Raw genomic sequence first — 17,758 nt, 5'->3', positions numbered from 1 at the left:
TTCTAGAAAATGTTATCAACAGTGATGTTAAGATTTAAGGCCTTTAGAAGTTTATATATATATATATATGTTTATAAATTTTGTATGTTTGAAGGAACCTATACATATAAAAATAAATAACGCTCGCTAGAAAAAAAGAGATTTATTAAAAAAAATTGGTTATCATAAAAAGAAATTTAGGTAAACGAATACCAGTTAAAACAAATTATCTTGTCATTTATTATGTTTTTATCAAGTTTAAAAATATTGCGTCTTAGAAACAATGTTACAACCAAACTTTAGAATTAAAATATTGGTAAGAGGGGCAAATAAGGCCCACTTACAAAATAATTGCTTGCAATTATTTTAATATTGGATATTTAAAAAAAATATTTTTTATAAAAAACGTTCGCAGATTATATTGCTACATGAGGGTTGTACAAAATTGACTATAACATAGATAATGGAAATTATGTAAAAAGAAATGTAGATAAGTGTAACTGGGCCAAATTACCTGTAACAGCATATAATAAGGCCCGCATGTATAAAATCAGAATGAAAACTTATAAAGTGCAGAAATATTTGTAAATAGTTATATTGGTTTGACAAACAAAATGTTAACATGAGGATAAAAATAATAAATCTGGAATACTCAAATAAAACTCATAGCGGACAAAATGTGTATCTATGTGCGCATTATTGAATTTAATCTGATCTTAACATCTAACTTGGGAGTAAAGGATACTGAACTTAAGAAAAAACCTTAAAAAATTAACCATCGACAACATAAGCTTAAACCATAATACAAACTGAGAAATAAAGACAACATGTAACACAGTTATGGTAAGTTAACAACACAAGCTAACATCAATAAATTCCATAAGTTACTCATTACAATCAAAATAAATGAAATCATCATCATCATCAATTGTGAGCCCAACACAGTCCTCATGGACCCAAGTATTGCAGGAACGGCATGCTCGCATGTCTGCAATAAAATCTTCTTGGCAGACACCACACATCCATTGCTCTTGGGCAGCCCCTTCATCAGCATCAGCATTTGAAGTGGACGGTTGAGCCATGGTTGTAGAATCATTTTGCTGCAACGATTGGGTGGAATGTTTTTCAAAAAGGTTTCTTTTCAATTTTAGAGCTTTGTAGTTGACAGCCTTTTTTCGTGGGACTTTGCTACGTTTAGGTTTTATGTTAGGTGTACCCATATGTTCTTGAAATGGTGACTTGCTAAGCTTTTCCAATCTTTGAGAAAGAGGCATGTCATCGTCTTATGCATCTTGGTGTGATACAAGACTGGGCGCAAAAGCTTTATCAGGTATCGCAGCACTGTTAAATGGCCAAATGCCTGTTGCTTTAAAACCACTGGCAATGTTTGTTAGTGTCATACATTTACTCCAAACAGGAGTGAATACATGAGAAAAAGTGTCCTTAGTAAGCTTTCTATTTGGCTCCTCGGGATCTTCTTCCCAAAACAAAAGGAGCTGCTGGTCCCAGTAGTGTTCAAAAGACCGTAACACTGCCTTATCCAAAGGCTGAAGCTCGTGAGTCGTGTTGGACGGCAAGCAAAACAGAGTAATCTCATGTTCTTCAGCTTTATCGACAATTGAAATGTCAAGGTGACATTTTGCTCCATCAAGAATGAGCAGTGTAGGGCCGGGAGGTTTGAATTTACTAAAATGTTCTAACCATTTAACAAACACTTGGGTTGTCATACTGCCTTTTTCTGTCATTTCCACAGCTGAGCCAGGCGGCAATCCATACCTAAAACTTTGTTTGTACCTTACACCCTTCAACAAAATCATTGGCGGTATCACTTGGCCTAAAGCACTCACACATGCTACAACAGTAACGTTTTCCGCATGTTCTTGAGCAACAAGATGCACTCGCTTTGCTCCTTTTTGTGCCAATACTGACTGTTGACGATGTAACGTAAGTCTAACCCCTTTCTCGCCCATGTTAAAAATGTTTTGCGGCTGACTTTTTAAATCCAGAGGATCAATAGTGTCGGCAAGCTTAGTGAAATAATCGCCAACAATCACATGATTCAGTTTCTGTGCTCTAGCTGGATTTAATGATTGTGCTTTTCTGTTTGCAATACGTGGATGACGGCGCATGAATGAACGGTACCATTCTCTACCTGCTAGCTGCTCCTCTTTGTTGAATGGGTGTGGAATACCGTGCTTTTCAACAAATTGTAAACACACCTGCGTAGAATTACCGGTGTGAGTGGGAATCCAATTTCACAGAAGCGTATTATTATGTTCTCTAGGTCACATTCTTGATCAATTGTTAGAATGCATCGTTTCCCCAGCTTACGCTCAGATGACCCTAATTTTATGTGATTCCTCAGGGTTCTGCTTGGTATACCCAACTTATTTTCCACATACCTTTGCGATTTCCCCTGTGATAGTAACCTCAGAGGTTTTTGCATCGTAGATTGGTCCCACTTTGCTCTCAGTCCTCTGCATTTCTTGCCCATTGTTCAATAATCTGGAACAACAATTTTATTTTTGTTATATCAAACAATAAGTGTTGGTTATAAGTTATTTTCTATGCATGTTGTAGATAGAAAAATGTGTGGCCACTAACAAGAAACGAATTTCCTTGCGGCTAGTGATTAAGTATTTATCTGAAATTCATTTTTAAAATAAAAATCGAAGCATGGCAGCAATAACTGTCATATTTTCTTTAAATTCTAGAATTTTGAATATTAAAATTAATATTATATCTGGACAGAGATTAACATGTTTTGTTGAGATTATGTTTCATTAAAAAGATTTCTTTAAAATTTACACTAATCACATTCATTAAAACTTTACTTAACAATAGTCAAAAGTTATTTTAGAATTGAAATTCATGTACGTGAAGTGTAACAATTTTTAAAACCAATGGCAGGTAATAAGGCCCACCTAGAATAACACTGGGCTTTATTTCCTGTTAGCACGCCATTTTTGTTTTATTCAACACAAAAAAGAGGAATAGTCTTAACCTAAATTTTAATGCATGATTGCATTGTTAATAAAGTACACTAATACACCCTATCTTACCTTAACTTATTATTAATATATTGATTAAAATGTAGAGCTTCTTTTCTGTAGAAATGTTATAAAATAAAGCAAACACTCACCTCCCGTTTCTTTGACGTGATGTATACTGAACACAACGAAGACTACGAAGTTGATGAGTTTGTCGTTAGATAGCACTACTAGTAGCTTCATGACGGCACTCTCAGCGTGCAAGATTTTTGGCGGGATATATTTTAAAAAACAACTGGGCCTTATTTCCTGGTGGGCCTTATAACCGCAACCTACCTCATTTTATAATGGTATTAAACTTTTGTTGGGATATGATTCTTTTAAATGGTCCGATACACAAATTTGTCATTCTGACAGGTATAAGCTAGTATTTCTTTATACTATCGATTAATTTTATTTACAATAATACTAAAAAAATTATGTATTTTTGAAAATTACAAAAAACTTAATTTTGTGCATGATTATCAGTTAACTGAGAATAACTATTTTAAAATAAAATAATAATTAGATAAAAATTGTTTTTAAAATTCAACTTTTTAAAACTGAATAAAAAATATAAAATAATTTATTCTGGCCCACAAAGATTTATAGCCCCATACAGATTCTTAACCACTTATAGATTGTACAAAAAATTTGTGATACTTGATTTTCAATACCTATGAATTTACTTGTAAGATTTACACCAAAAAAACGTGTGGCGTATGCGATCGATAATAGAAAGGAGTGTAGTGATTAGCTGTATTTGAGAAAACACACAGAACAGATCCTATCATTCGCAGTGCAATAAAATTTTTATTTAACTATTCGTGTAATAATTAGTCTATTGCATGCGCCCCTTGTTTTTTGTTTTAAATCTAACAAGTTAATTCATGGGTGTAAAAAATCAACATTCACAATTTTTAGAACAATCTGTATGGGGTTATGAATCTGTAAAACTTTACAGGTTTAGGATAAATAAATGATTTTATACTTGTTAGTCAGCGTGAGAAACTTTTCTAAATATTATTTTTATTTATTTAACAATTTTTATTTTTATTCGTGTGTGTAAAATTTTGCAATTTATTTAATTTTTAGTAAAGACAACGTATGTTATTTTATTCCTTACCCCAGACAGATTGTAATGCAAATTCGTGATTGTGAATTTTAAATACCTATAAAAAGACTTGTAAGGTTTAAAACAAAAAGTGAGGGGAGATTGCAATAGATAATAGTAAGAGCACAATGCGAGACGTACGCAGCAAGCAACAGTGCGTGTTAAATTCAATGCAATGTCATCTGTCGAAATTCTAAACTAGACTGTTATCAGCACCATTAGTTTGCTAGTCGCTCTGGGCTTTGCTAAGCGGTCGGGTCTGGCCAAGGAAAAAGAAAATAAGTTGCCAGACCTTACTATATGACCGTATGGCGGACATTTATCGTAGCCCTGAGATTGCTACTTTATGCATCCCACAAACCTTTACTGTTCTGCTTGTAGCCTAATGCCATGAATCCGGGGGGTAGGGGTTACTAACCAAAACTAAACAAATAAGTATCAAACAAACTGAAAAAGAAAGCGACTTGATATTTCTTTGTCATCCAGTTCTGAGCTATGTTCAAAGTTTCAAGTCTCTAGTTCATCGGGAAGTTAGCTTAAAATCGATTGAAACATTTTTACCAAACAGACAAATAGTCAGTCAAAGAAGCGAGTTAATAAAAACGTTTGCAAAAATACTGCGATAGGTTATTATTTAGTAAATGTCGAAAAACGAGTTTGTTTGCAGACCTGAATTTGGTCCAATTTACATAAAACGTCTGTTAAATTGCTCAGAAAAGTCAAGGCGTTATTCTTGTACGTTTTACGCTCTATCACATTGACCTTGAACCATATAGAAAACTATTTAGGCTCGGTCTCCGACGCATAGTTGGTTATTTCATTTTCTTTTAATGGCTATCACTTAAATGCTTTTCCTGTGATTTTATTGCTATAGTTTCCTTTAATTAAATTTTTCGTCTGAAATTTTCTCAACCTTTATGTATTTGGTGTTATCTTAAAGCAGTAAATAGAGACGCAAAATTTCATGACTAGGGACTGGAAGCTTTTGCGGGGTCAATGAAATCTTGGATCCACAGTCCTCTGAAAATTCTGGGATATGTTACATTGGTTTATGACGTGTGTAATGTCTCAACAAGGTATAACCTGTGATGTGTCACTTCTTCGGTTGAGCGTTTCTCATTGGCCCAGAGTCCTCCATGCAAACTTTGAGCCAATAGCAGGAACATAACAAAGGCAGGGGAGATCAGGTCTAGGTGTTACGAATTTTTCAAAAGTTTTTTATGTACAAAAATCTTAACTCTCAGTATACGTCATAGGAGTAATTTCGTGAATGAAACGGAAATGTGTGAACACGGTGCTGTCATCTCTGTAAGGCTCAGAAATCTCGAAAGAAAAAAAATGGTGGATCACGTGATACATCCGTATATATTAACCTTCGAGAACACCGTACGATGTACTAAGCTTAGGCTTTAACTATACCAAACTAAACTTTATAATAGTACGACCATCCTTTAATAATTTATGTTATCATTAATGGTTATAAAAATAAATAATGACAAATTAAAAAAAAATACGCATTAACATTTCGTGTCCGAGTTTTGTATTATAAAGTGTATTTACAACACGATAACACATTAAATTTCTCGTTATCGGTATTAAATGTTACACATCTTTGGCGAGTACTGAAAGAACTCAAACAATTTTTCCGTCCCTATCATGATGATGATGATGATGATGATGATGATGATGACTTTCGTGACCTTTTGCAGCTGTAGAAAATTTTTTTTAATGATTATTTAGTAAGAAAATTGCGAGAGATCTACAAGATAACCAATTCTTAGAGACCGGAAAAATTCACGGGTTAAATGACATCCAGGATAGACTCCACTATCCTCTGCACACTCGGGAAAACACCACCTGTTCACTGGCTGCTAACTCGTGAGGCGTCTCAACTGGGTAGCCTGTGATTCGACACTTCTACGAGTGAGGGTCTCTAATTGGTAGAGACCGGAAAAATTCGCGGATTCATTTCGTGATAGTCTAGAATCCAAAAACGTTTGCCTTTTTACTGCATCAGTGATTGGGCCACAGTTTATCTGAAAGATACTCGGCCCATGAAAACCCTTTAACAAAAGAAGTATCGAAACACGAGCATCCCAGTTAACAGGTGTCACGAGTCAGTAGCCAATGAGCAAGTGTAATTTTCTCGCGTGCATAGGGGGTCATGGAGTCTATCCTATAGGTCATGGAAATCGCGAATTTTTCCGGTCTCTACTAATTGGCCCTCTTTACTCCAGATTAACAGTGAACCAATGGCAGAAGCAGCACTAAGGTATAATTATTTGAATTGTAGCAGTTCACGAAATGAACCCGCGAATTTTTCAGGTTTCTACCAATTCTGTATACGAGACCGAGGTTCATCGCCCACCTGGAGGTGTGCTGTCCAATGGTTCGACGTCAGTTCGGACGTTGGCAGTGCCGTTATCTCCAGCACTTGGCGGTGCGTTTGACCCCGATAGGTGTCCCTGCGCGTCGTTTGACCAGGTGTTAGACTAAGGGCGCTGTTACACGGGACTGCGAACTACTTCATGCAAACATGTTCTGGGTGCGATTACTGGAGACCGGGAAAAATTCCTGGATTAATTTTGCGATATGCTAGAATCCAAACACGCACATCTTCATATCGCTTCTGTGTTTTTGGCTCGAAGATTATCTGAAGGACTTTGAGCCAAGGAAGAACCTTCAGTCAAAGAAGTGTTCAGACGGAAGCATCCCAGTTGAAAGGTCTGACAAGTCAGTAGCCAATGAGCAGGTGGCACTAGCCAGAGTATGTAGTGGATAGTTGAGTCCATCCCAGAGGTCATTGAAATCGCAAAACATTTTTCCAGTACCTAGCGATTACGCACAGTATGAACATGTTTCGTTCCAGGCCATTTCTCATCCCACCTAAACAGGTTGGCAAAGAAGCTCAGAACGACATACGAGTATCTTCTACATAAGCCTCTGATTAGCTGCTCAGTGTTGAGGGTATGAACAGTCCTATTCGAAAAATGCAAGATGGAGAATATTCTTGGCACAAGTTCGTGTAATATTTTACCGAATGCAACCAAAAATAAAAGATTAACAAGTAAATATTATATTGTTTTAAAATTGATGAAGATGGTAATTCTCTAACAGAGGTACACTTGATAAAATAAATAGGGGCCACAAAACATTCATTCGATACATTAAGACAATCGTCCTTGGAATTGAACATAATTTATACCTGATGCAGTGTAACGGTACACTTTCGCGTTTGTAAACATGTTTACTTGATCTTGTTGTCCTGTAGTTGTTCGGCGTACCGTGTAAACGAGCCCTGCGTTACGGACGCAACTACGCAACATTTTCGATGATTAATATTTATCATGAAAACCAAAGAAATTGTAAACACTTTGATTCAAAAGTGTTCTTTTCTTCCATTGTTGCTAAAATTTATCAAATTTAAACAGTATCTTTATTGTAAAATAAATCAATATCGTGGGCCTCCAAGCACATAAAGTTTGCGTCTTTAAAGTATTGATGTGCTAACGTCTTAGCTCTCGTTATGCGGCATTTGGTTGGAGTGATTTCGTGAACGCGACGAAATCAAGAAACGGAAATTTGTAACAGCCACAGTGCTGCCATATGTGGTGGAATGGTGCGAACCGAAGTTCATAAATACAAAGGGAAAATTGTAGTATTAATTTTTTAGAGAATTTAAAAACACTGGCAGTATTTTAATAAAATTCCTCGTAGAAAATCAGGTCTAAATACGGGGTTCAGTTTTTTTCATGTTCATGGAATTATTCAATAGTCCACGTATCTGCTCTGGCAGAAAATTCTAGCAGCGGGTGCGAAAACAACGTTTCTATTTGCGTCAATAAATGTAGTTGAAAATACAATTTGTGTATATTTACCACACTCAACATTGTTTCAAAGAATTCTATGTTAAATTTCGTGTTAAAGATTGGTATTATTAGTGTATTTGCTCTTTAGCGAATTTAGAAGTTACACATAAGTTATATGGCGAGTACTACATGACTCGCTCAGATTTCTTTGGAAAAGGTTCTCTTCAAATACGGCAATCGTAAACCCAAGCCAAAATGTAATAAAGTTGGAAGCTGAACTATACTTTCGTGGCGGCGTTGTGGCGTTTTGCGTAATTTATTAAACCAGTGCTTTGAATCTAGTGTTTTAGGTGAACATCTTGCGTCTTGCATTTTTGTGTTGATTGCGCAGTTCATAAACCAGTTTGTTGGCACTCGAACTGCCGCTTTGCAAGGAACTGCCAGGCCACGTGAATTCATGATGAAATTATCATCCCGGTTCCCTGCTTTTTAAATGGTTTGTGGGCCATTAAAGTCGACCACTTAACCAGGGAAGCCTTCTTTTCACAGACGAGAGAGCCAAACGCCCGATCGTGCATCTTCGGTTTTTTTTGTTCATTGTAAATAAATATGGCGGTGTTGATAAAAGGAAAGACCGTAAACAAGGCAACGGTATTTATTTGTACGCCGCCATATTTTTCGTTTGCCGTGTGTCCGTGAATGTTTATTTTGGACAACTCATGATAACTAATGGTCAATTAGGTTAGGTTAGCTACATTATAAATACTTTAAAACATTGTGGACGGTTGATTTGGTTAGGATAGCTACATTAAAGATACTGTGAAATCATGTAAACGGTTTCCTAGCCCTGGATAGCTACATATTAAAAAGTTATTTTCTAAGCAAGCATAAAATGATTTTACAGTATTTTTAATGTAGCTATACTTACTTAATATAACCAACCATCCACAATGTTTTAAAGTATTTATAATGTAGCTTACCTATCCTAATCGACCGCAAAATTTAATGCCACACCGGTTGATACAATTAGATACAACGGCGTATGACGTATGAGTAAGCTACATCCCAAATAAATACACCTGTTGAGGTACGGAAAAAAAAGCGAGCATGAACTTCGGGGAACTTCGGGTGTGGCTCTCTCGTCTGTGAAATGAAGGCTTCCCACTTAGCCAGGCCTTACTGACGCGGCCGTGTTGACAGGCGAAAAAAAATATTCGAATGTAAAAAACGAATTCTAGACTCGTAAAAATTATGTTACACTCCACCAAATCTGGGCGCGCTATTATAATAAAAAAATATTTTAGTTGTATTTTAGTAGAAAATGTTTATTATTAAAAATTAAATATTGTTGCCGCTGATCAGTAGTGAAACGTTTCAATGTTAAACAATAAAATTTATATCAATTTATATTTTTTATGTAATAAAACTTTTAATAACATAGTGAGCGATTTTTACGAAAGATATTAGAGTAACATATAACATAACCCCGCCAGTATTTGACCTGTAAATGAGAAAATTCACTAAGAAGAATTTAATATTTTTAAATTAAAATTCATTAAGTGTTTTAACACATCAGCCTATTTCTAAGTGCACCAGCAATGAGATGGATGTTCTGAGAAATGTTCGTCACCATTAACATTCTCTTAACGTTCGTTTGAAAGAAATACAGTAATGTGCAAAATGATTGTTAAAAATTAAATATGTTGCAATGTATCATAGATAAATACTATAGTGATAAATTTAATAATTCAGCATTTTTAAAGACAAACGTTTTGCATCATTGCGTACAAGGATGAAAATGCCTTACTTTCAGTGCAATGAATCAAATTCTGGTGCCTATATAACATATCTGATACGTCTGGCAACACTGTATGGTAGAGAAGCGAGATTCATGTAATGGAAGTTCCTAAGCATCACTGAGCATAGTCCAACTGATCTGATGGACGAAAATGAAAGCGACTTGGTAATATTTTTCTAAATATTCTGTGGAAGGTAAAAGGTATAACTGCATTATTTCACTAACTATAACGGGATTATTTTCCAGTAGTAGGCTACCTGTATGTTCATGAAAGGATGTAAAATTGATTGGTTGTATGGTATTTTTTTTGCAAGTTACTGTACTAACATTAGGAAATACGATCACATTAATTAATATGCTGTTATAACTCGCGTTAAGGTGATCATAAATGCAAAGAAAGTTTTGCCATGCAAGTTCGGTGAAATTTAGTTTAATGACTTATGGTGTTCTATAGTTTTATTTATTGTATTTGTAGTTTTATTATTGCATATAAACTCTACATTATAATTTGTGGATCAGTCCAAAATTAGTTGAGGATCAGACCAAATTAAGTAGAGATCAATACTAGATCCTAGCTAGGAATTTTTGTCGTTCCACGTTCTCTACAGATGAGAACACGTCTATCAGGCTCCACGCTGAATCGCGACTCATCGGAGAACAGAATGTATCTCCATCCACGACGTTCCTCCGCTCAGTCGCTACGGGCTGTGCGGGGCTCGCTTGATACTGGGACTCACACCACGGGCCCGCCTGCTGGAAGCCGCCTGCTTCAAGACGATAACAGACAGCTTGAGATGACACCCTGCGTCCTGTTGCTATCTGCAAGGCGCGTGAAAGTGGCGATGCATTCTGCACCGTTCCGACAGGCTTGCTGCTGAAAACAAATCTTGTCCGGTCCCTTAATTACGTGTGTTGGATCTCTTAACAATCGCCATCTCACCCCCTAATTATTTTTACTAGCGTTAAAAATGTTTTATAATCCAGCATCGTAAAACGGACGAATTTCGAACTTATCAGTTGGCTATCATTTGAAACGCGGGTGATGAGAGCAACTGTAAGTCATTGTGAATGAAGGTGAGGTACTTAGTGTTTCTTCAAATTTATTATTTTTTTGGAGATTGTTTGATGTTTCATTTCCAAGGTTTATTTTTTCATAGATTTTGCCAATTCTTGCTAAATCGAAATGTCAGTTTAGTTAGGTCAGCTACTTTAATAAAAACGTATTTGATACGTAATGAATATTTAATTCTTAATTGAAGTAGCTGACCTAACACATCCGAACGTTTAAGCGATTTTACGGTATGAGCCGACCTAACCAAACGTAGAAACTCAGTTGACCTTGTTATCTGGATTTTACAGTATGAGCCAACCTAACCAAACGTTAAAACTCAGTTGATCTAGTTATCTGGATTTTACAGTATGAGCCAACCTTAACAAACGTAGAAACTCAGTTGATCTAGTTATCTTGATTTTACAGTATGAGCCAACCGAACAAACTTTGAAACTCACTTGATCTAGTTATCTGGATTTTACAGTATGAGCCAACCTAACCAAACGTAGAAACTCAGTTGGTCTAGTTGTCTGGAATCAGTAACTATATTCTCCTCAAAAAGAGATTTAAATCTTGATCGTAGGCTTTCGTGGCCTCAAAAGCTGAAAATAAAAATGTATTCTATGTATTGCGATCATAAATAATGAAATAATTTTTAAACTTGAGTTATATATTTTTGTGCATGTCAACCCATTTTATTCTCTATTAGTATTTTGGTAGTCGTTTTGGACTTATTATATTGCTTAAGGTTTGGAAGGCTAGTTGTGCGCTCCATAAATAAATTAATATTACTTGTATTTATGATAAGTAGAGAATTCTCAGTAATCATTGGAAGGTTAACTTAAAAAGTATTTTTTTCTAACAAATAAAAACATATTTTGTGTGGTAAAATTGACTAATTTATGGGTGATTTTTTTTAAACATGTTTATAAGTGTCACTTCTTACGCTAGTTTGGTAATTCATATTGATGTTGAGCAGGTAAAAGGTATGCCAATCATCTTTGGTGTCGTTTCTGTGGTTTTAAGTGAAAAATGGTTAAACTTACCACAAAGAACAAACGAATGTAGACTTTTGACTGAAAGACGAATGAGTGGCAATAACGTAATAGTACTTTTAAGTTTCTATAAAAAATAAAAATAAAACTTTGCTTGTTAGAAAGCAATAATTATGCTAGATGATTTGATATTTAAATAACAATTTTCAAGTTTTTTTTTTTTTTTCACAAATATAACATCATAATAAGTAGTGTATGTTCTTTCTCGTTGTCTTGAGTCACGTTATAGCGCATAGATTATGTTTTATATAAAGTAAATATATTATGCAGTACTTACCGTTCTACTCTGCCGTATGGATGCGCCAGAGTTACTTTAACTGTTTCTTAAACATACTGAGTGCTAACAACTAAAATGTGGTCTAGTTTTATGCACACACATAATCAAAAATCTATATTGATAAAAGTATGTGTACCCTTCACTACAATAATACTTTTTGTATAGTTCCTTAATATGTTAAAAAAAAGTTATTAACTTATACGATTTTATGGAAGATTTCCCATTAATATATTTTTCTTTTAATTTAATTAACAAAAATTCAAGTGTATAGGAAATTTACCTTATTTGTTTGGTAAATTTTCCATACATATCATGTGTTTATAAATGTTACCAAAAATATTACACTATACAATTTTAATATTTCTAACACATAAGCATACCTTGATATAAAACTAATTAAGGTTGAAAATAATTAAAACGCCACAATTTTAACAGAGATGCAAAATTTATTTCAGTACTTAAAAATATACAATAATTCAAAGACAGTACAATATCAAATTTTATATGTACACGAACAAAAATATAGTGAGTGCGGAATCTTAATGCCTTAACTGTTTTACAACAACGATCAGTTATTCATTCAGAGAAAGCGACTAGATTTGTAGGCACTGCAAGTATCACTAAGCATTTGTATCACTTGTAAGGCACATTTGTAAAGCATGTTATGCTTTCATCTATAGCCTAAGAAAAATAAACCTGTTAGTGATGATAGAGGACAGAGAAAAATCTGCGTTCCATTTCACAGAAATCTTGATACTCAAGCTAACATCATTGAATGGCATGAAAGTCTGCTTACACCATCACCGTAAGTCCGTTGCCATGAAGTATAAATACATCGAAGAACTCAGTTAGAGTTGTGCATACCTATCACTATTTTGTATTTTATACGGAAAAAAAACACACCTAAAAATATGAACTTTTTTAGGAGATAATGTTTTTCCAAGAAGGGTAAAATTGTCTAAAACAAAGGGGTAAAATATATAGGAGCTTCAAAGCAATGATTTCAGAAGGGTTGATGCTGTAATACTGGCTTGATAAAGTTGCTGTTATACTATCAAAATAGGTCTCAAAATAATGATACACAAAAAATTTACGTGATAAAAAAATAAATATGAAATCGCAAAGAGCGTGGGCGCCGAAGTCAGAGAAGATTAGGCACATGTTGAAAGCTTCCTCGTTGCGTTGCCAGAAGAAGGACTTAGGATTGAAAAGTTCCTCTTGGAACCTGAAGGAGAAGACGGGAGGTACCTCGTGGTACCGCCAGAAGAATTACTAAAGGCTGTAAACATCCTATGGGCACCACCAGAATAAGCACTAAAGGCTGTAAAAGTCCCTTGTAACATTAACGGAAGAAGCACGAAAGGCTGTGAAAGTCCTCGGGTCACCAATAGAAGAAGCACTAAAGGCTGAAAAATTTTCTCTTCGGTCCACTATATGAAGCCATAAGTACTGAAAAGGTTTGAAGAAGAAGCTCAAAAGTATGTAAACATCCTCTTGGAACTGTCAGAAAAAGCCATAATTTAAAAAAGCATCTTGGCGCACTTAGAAGCACTAAAAGCTGATTGGCACTACCAGAATAAGTTGTAAGGCATCACAAGAAGAAGCACTATAGGCCAAATAAGTTTCATAGCAGAGCTAGAAAAAGACCTAAGGGTTGAATTGTGGAACCTACATTAAACTAAGGACTGAAAAATTCCTCATGTCACTACCAGAAGAAGACCAAAGGACAAGAAAAAGTCCATATGGACCAGAAGGAAAATGGTTTAAAATATTCGGCAACATGCCAATCGCTTGAGGTACGATCGAAGAAGAATATCAATCACTGATATCTTGCCATATAACATTTCTTGATACGGTCTACGAATATGTTTGCCAAAGGAAATCTCAATGTGGTATGGCAAGAAGTAATGGAAGGCATGCGGTGAAGCATCAAATGTTGTTATCGCAGCTCCGTAAGATGTATGTCACTCGTAACTACAGCAACAGCTGGGATAACAATTGGACATCATGGTTTTGGTAATAAGCTATGTGTCCAAGCATCATCTTTAGCATGAATCATGGCGGTCGAAAAAAAAAGGCGATGTAGTGTTGAAGGAGACTACCTGTGGACATTACGTATGCGAAGGGCAATACAGAGGAGAATTGCCTTATGATAACGTACTTAAGAGGCACAGGTAGTTAACGCGCTCAGTGGCGTGATGTGCGTGGAAACTTCGAGGTTAAATGACGTGTCGTTGAAGGTGAGAAGAGAAATACAAACTATCGCTTCAGGTTGGACGTGCTTGAAAGGCACTGTGGCATGATGTGCGAGGAGGCGGAGGCGGGGGCGCGCTCAGCGGCACGTGTTGATCTCGCGCCGCACCAGGCACGTGCTGCACGTGACCTCGCAGCACCAGCGGAAGCGGCACTGGCAGTTGACGCGCTCGGCGACGCGCCGCGTGTCGAAGCCGCGGCCGCAGCACAGCAGGTCGCAGCCCTCGACGCCGGGCGAGGTGGCGTTGCAGCGGCGGCCCGCGGTGCCCAGCGAGCCCGTGCTGCGGCTCGGCCGGCAGAAGTCGGGCGAGTCCTCCAGGTACACCAGGTCTGCGCGGCCGGGCGGCTTGATGGTGGGGCCCTCCGTCTGGAAGCGGTGGCCGTCGTTGTCCGGGGTCACCTTGGCCGCGCCGTCGAAGCGCTCCTTCAGGCGGTTGCCCACGTCCCGGAAGGGCGGCATCTTGCGCCAGCAGGTCCGCAGGGTGCACGAGCCCGACAGCCCGTGGCACTTGCACTCCGTGCGCATGTGGTTCTTCACGGCCTGCGACCACGGCGCCACTCCCATTGACAACGTTTACACAGCAGCTGTTATACTGTCCAGTACTGTGTTATGTTGCTGCGACCACAGCGCCACTCCCATTGCATTTACACATCAGTTGTTATACTGACCAGTACTGTACCATGTTGCTGCGACCACAGCACCACTCCCATTGACAACGTTTACACAGCAGCTGTAGTACTGACCAGTACTGTACTATGTTGCTGCGACCACAGCGCCACTCCCATTGACAACGTTTACACAGCAGCTGTTATACTGACCAGTACTGTACCATGTTGCTGCGACCACAGCACCACTCCCATTGACAAAGTTTACACAGCAGCTGTTATACTGACCAGTACTGTACTATGTTGCTGCGACCACAGCGCCACTCCCATTGACAACGTTTACACAGCAGCTGTTATACTGACCAGTACTGTACCATGTTGCTGCGACCACAGCACCACTCCCATTGACAACGTTTACACAGCAGCTGTTATACTGACCAGTACTGTACTATGTTGCTGCGACCACAGCGCCACTCACATTGCATTTACACAACAGCTGTTATACTGACCAGTACTGTACTATGTTGCATCTCTATTTGTGCACTTTTGCCATCGATTTAAATTGAAAGGATAATCATACAACTGCTTATAAATAGTGTTATCACTACCGAAAATTGTACTTAATGGTTTTGAGAACTTTAGGCCCCCCAAGAAAATGGTTAAACTAATGTGAAGTTCGTCATACATTTTGTGGCTGTGTGGTAATATTTAATTTTTGCTTTGGACACTCAGTTTAAATAAAAAGCCTTAGGAATAAATTTTTTCACTAGTAACTTTAGTTTGTAAGAAGTTCCACTACTTTAGTAATTTAATTCTGATAATTCGTAAAAATCTTTCATTTTTTAAATAAAAATAGTAATTATTTTCAGTAACTGAACATTAAATAGTATGCTCTTTGTCTGTATAATTTGACAATCAAGAGCGTTCCAAGGACACGGAACGCACGCTGTGACGTTATTCGCACGTGTCACGTACTCACGCCGCTTGGCGGAGGAGTGGAAGCTGTCGAGGAGTCAGCTGGTTGGAGGAGAGATTTGGGGCCCAATTCTTGACGCTGTCGAAATAATTATTTTAGAGGGATGACTTCAGTGGTGCCAACCTATCTGAAATACCTGGCCACTGGATGCGCCTGGCCAACAACTGGATGTATTTGACCAGCAACTGGTCGTTCCTAGCCATCAACTCAATGTTTCCGACCACCAACTGGGAGTGTCTGGTTAATCGACTGTTACGTAGAACTGCCCTGAACTCACATGTCAAGGCATGCAGAGGTCTTGTTTCGTCTTATAAGAAATCTGTAGGAATCGAATAACGCTATCAATTTCCTTGTTATTGTACTTGTAGAATTTACGTTATAAAGTTTTTATTTGTGATTTTAATGTTTTATTTCTTAAACCTATAATTTTTTGTAATTTTATTAAAATTATCTTTTTTGCATCAACCAGTGATCGAACCTAGGACGAATATCGATCAAATCAATCATTTATTTAACAAACGATTTTTTTTGGTGAATATTGGAAAATTTTCCGTATATCTAGCTTAATAATTAGAGAATTTCAAGTTGGCAGCCAAATGTCAAGATGGAGCCCAAATGTCAAGATGGTGGATACCGTTACAGTTGACTGTCTTTTAATAAATGATTCCTGCACTCTAGCAGGTAAAAAATTAAACAAATATGGCAGGACGCACTCTGTCAGATGGCAAATGTACTATGTGGCACAAGCGCTCCTTGTATCGATTACTCAAAACAATATGGCGGCTGTGCTCTGTAACAGGTGATGTGTGTTAACTAGTGATCCTGGTAGCATGTATTGAAAAAATAGATAAGGTGGCTCTGTTTTGAACAGGCGATGATATTTATTATTCCTTGAAATAAAAAAAAATACAAATTAGAATACGTTTTTAATATACATTACTAGCTGCCCGACCCGGCTTCGCACGGCTATACTAATGGAAAAAAATTAAGCCACATCTCCCATTTACAGTAATGGTAAATTAAAAAAAAATTGAGTGAACATTTAATACAATGCTGTATAATGTACCGGAGAGAAAATGAATAGCACCGATGGTTTACCGACTCGTGCAGGCATCGTACAACTGATGTACCCGTACTTCGCTACGGCAGTCTACAGGCAGATCACGCTTGCGCCGCTCATTATACATGCCCCTCCTTGTGGGTATGCCACTGCCGCGCGATGCCCGTTGCCATGGAGACGCAAAAGGCATGAACAATGCAAAATCCTGTTCACATGCAGACAAAGTACCCACTTTTGCCTGGTTTTAACCACCCATGGGATCTAATTTTCGGAAAATGTCATCCTGCGTAACATTACTGTGAAGTTTCAAGTCTGTAAAATACATATACTTGAAAAAAAAGGGCAATAAAAACACAGAGAGAAGAAAAAATAAAACAATTGTTTAGGTTTGCGATTTAAAGTGATAAAAAGTATTTAAATACTAATTGTACTCTTATAATGGTACTGATTGCTTCGTTGTTAATATCACACGGGTGTTTTTTACTTGTATGGGAAAATATTAAGAATGATAAGGTACTGTAGGGCCGCGACGTCTTGGCGGGTGGACTCCCTAGAGCTCAGCGACCTTGTAATCGACACGTCCCGCCTTGCCTACTCCGCTGATAGCAACGGCCTGGAAGTCTTCATGCCGTTCCGATAACATTGGTCGAGAACAATCTCGCGTACGGTGCAACACAGCGCAGATCTTAATGATACAAAGATGCGATAATGCTTTACGGTAATTTATTATTTAAAGGTAGTGCACTATTTG

At 37.2% G+C, this 17,758-nt stretch overlaps 1 protein-coding gene across 2 annotated transcripts in view; it reads right to left on the bottom strand.

Moving 5' to 3' along the window:
- Positions 1-12,538: 12,538 nt before the first annotated feature.
- LOC134538733 (protein Wnt-6-like) overlaps positions 12,539-17,758 on the bottom strand; it is a 162,766-nt gene continuing 157,546 nt past the window's right edge. For both annotated transcript variants that reach the window (XM_063380192.1, XM_063380193.1), the window contains one exon: positions 12,539-14,906. In XM_063380192.1, the coding sequence (XP_063236262.1) occupies positions 14,445-14,906 (462 nt within the window). In that variant the 3' untranslated portion in view covers positions 12,539-14,444. The remainder of the gene's footprint in view (positions 14,907-17,758) is intronic.

Source organism: Bacillus rossius, chromosome 14, assembly GCF_032445375.1.
Source record: "Bacillus rossius redtenbacheri isolate Brsri chromosome 14, Brsri_v3, whole genome shotgun sequence".
Taxonomy (NCBI): Eukaryota; Metazoa; Arthropoda; class Insecta; order Phasmatodea; family Bacillidae; genus Bacillus; species Bacillus rossius.
The sequence above is the reverse complement of the archived record's forward strand: the minus strand, read 5'-3'. Positions and strand labels throughout refer to the sequence as shown.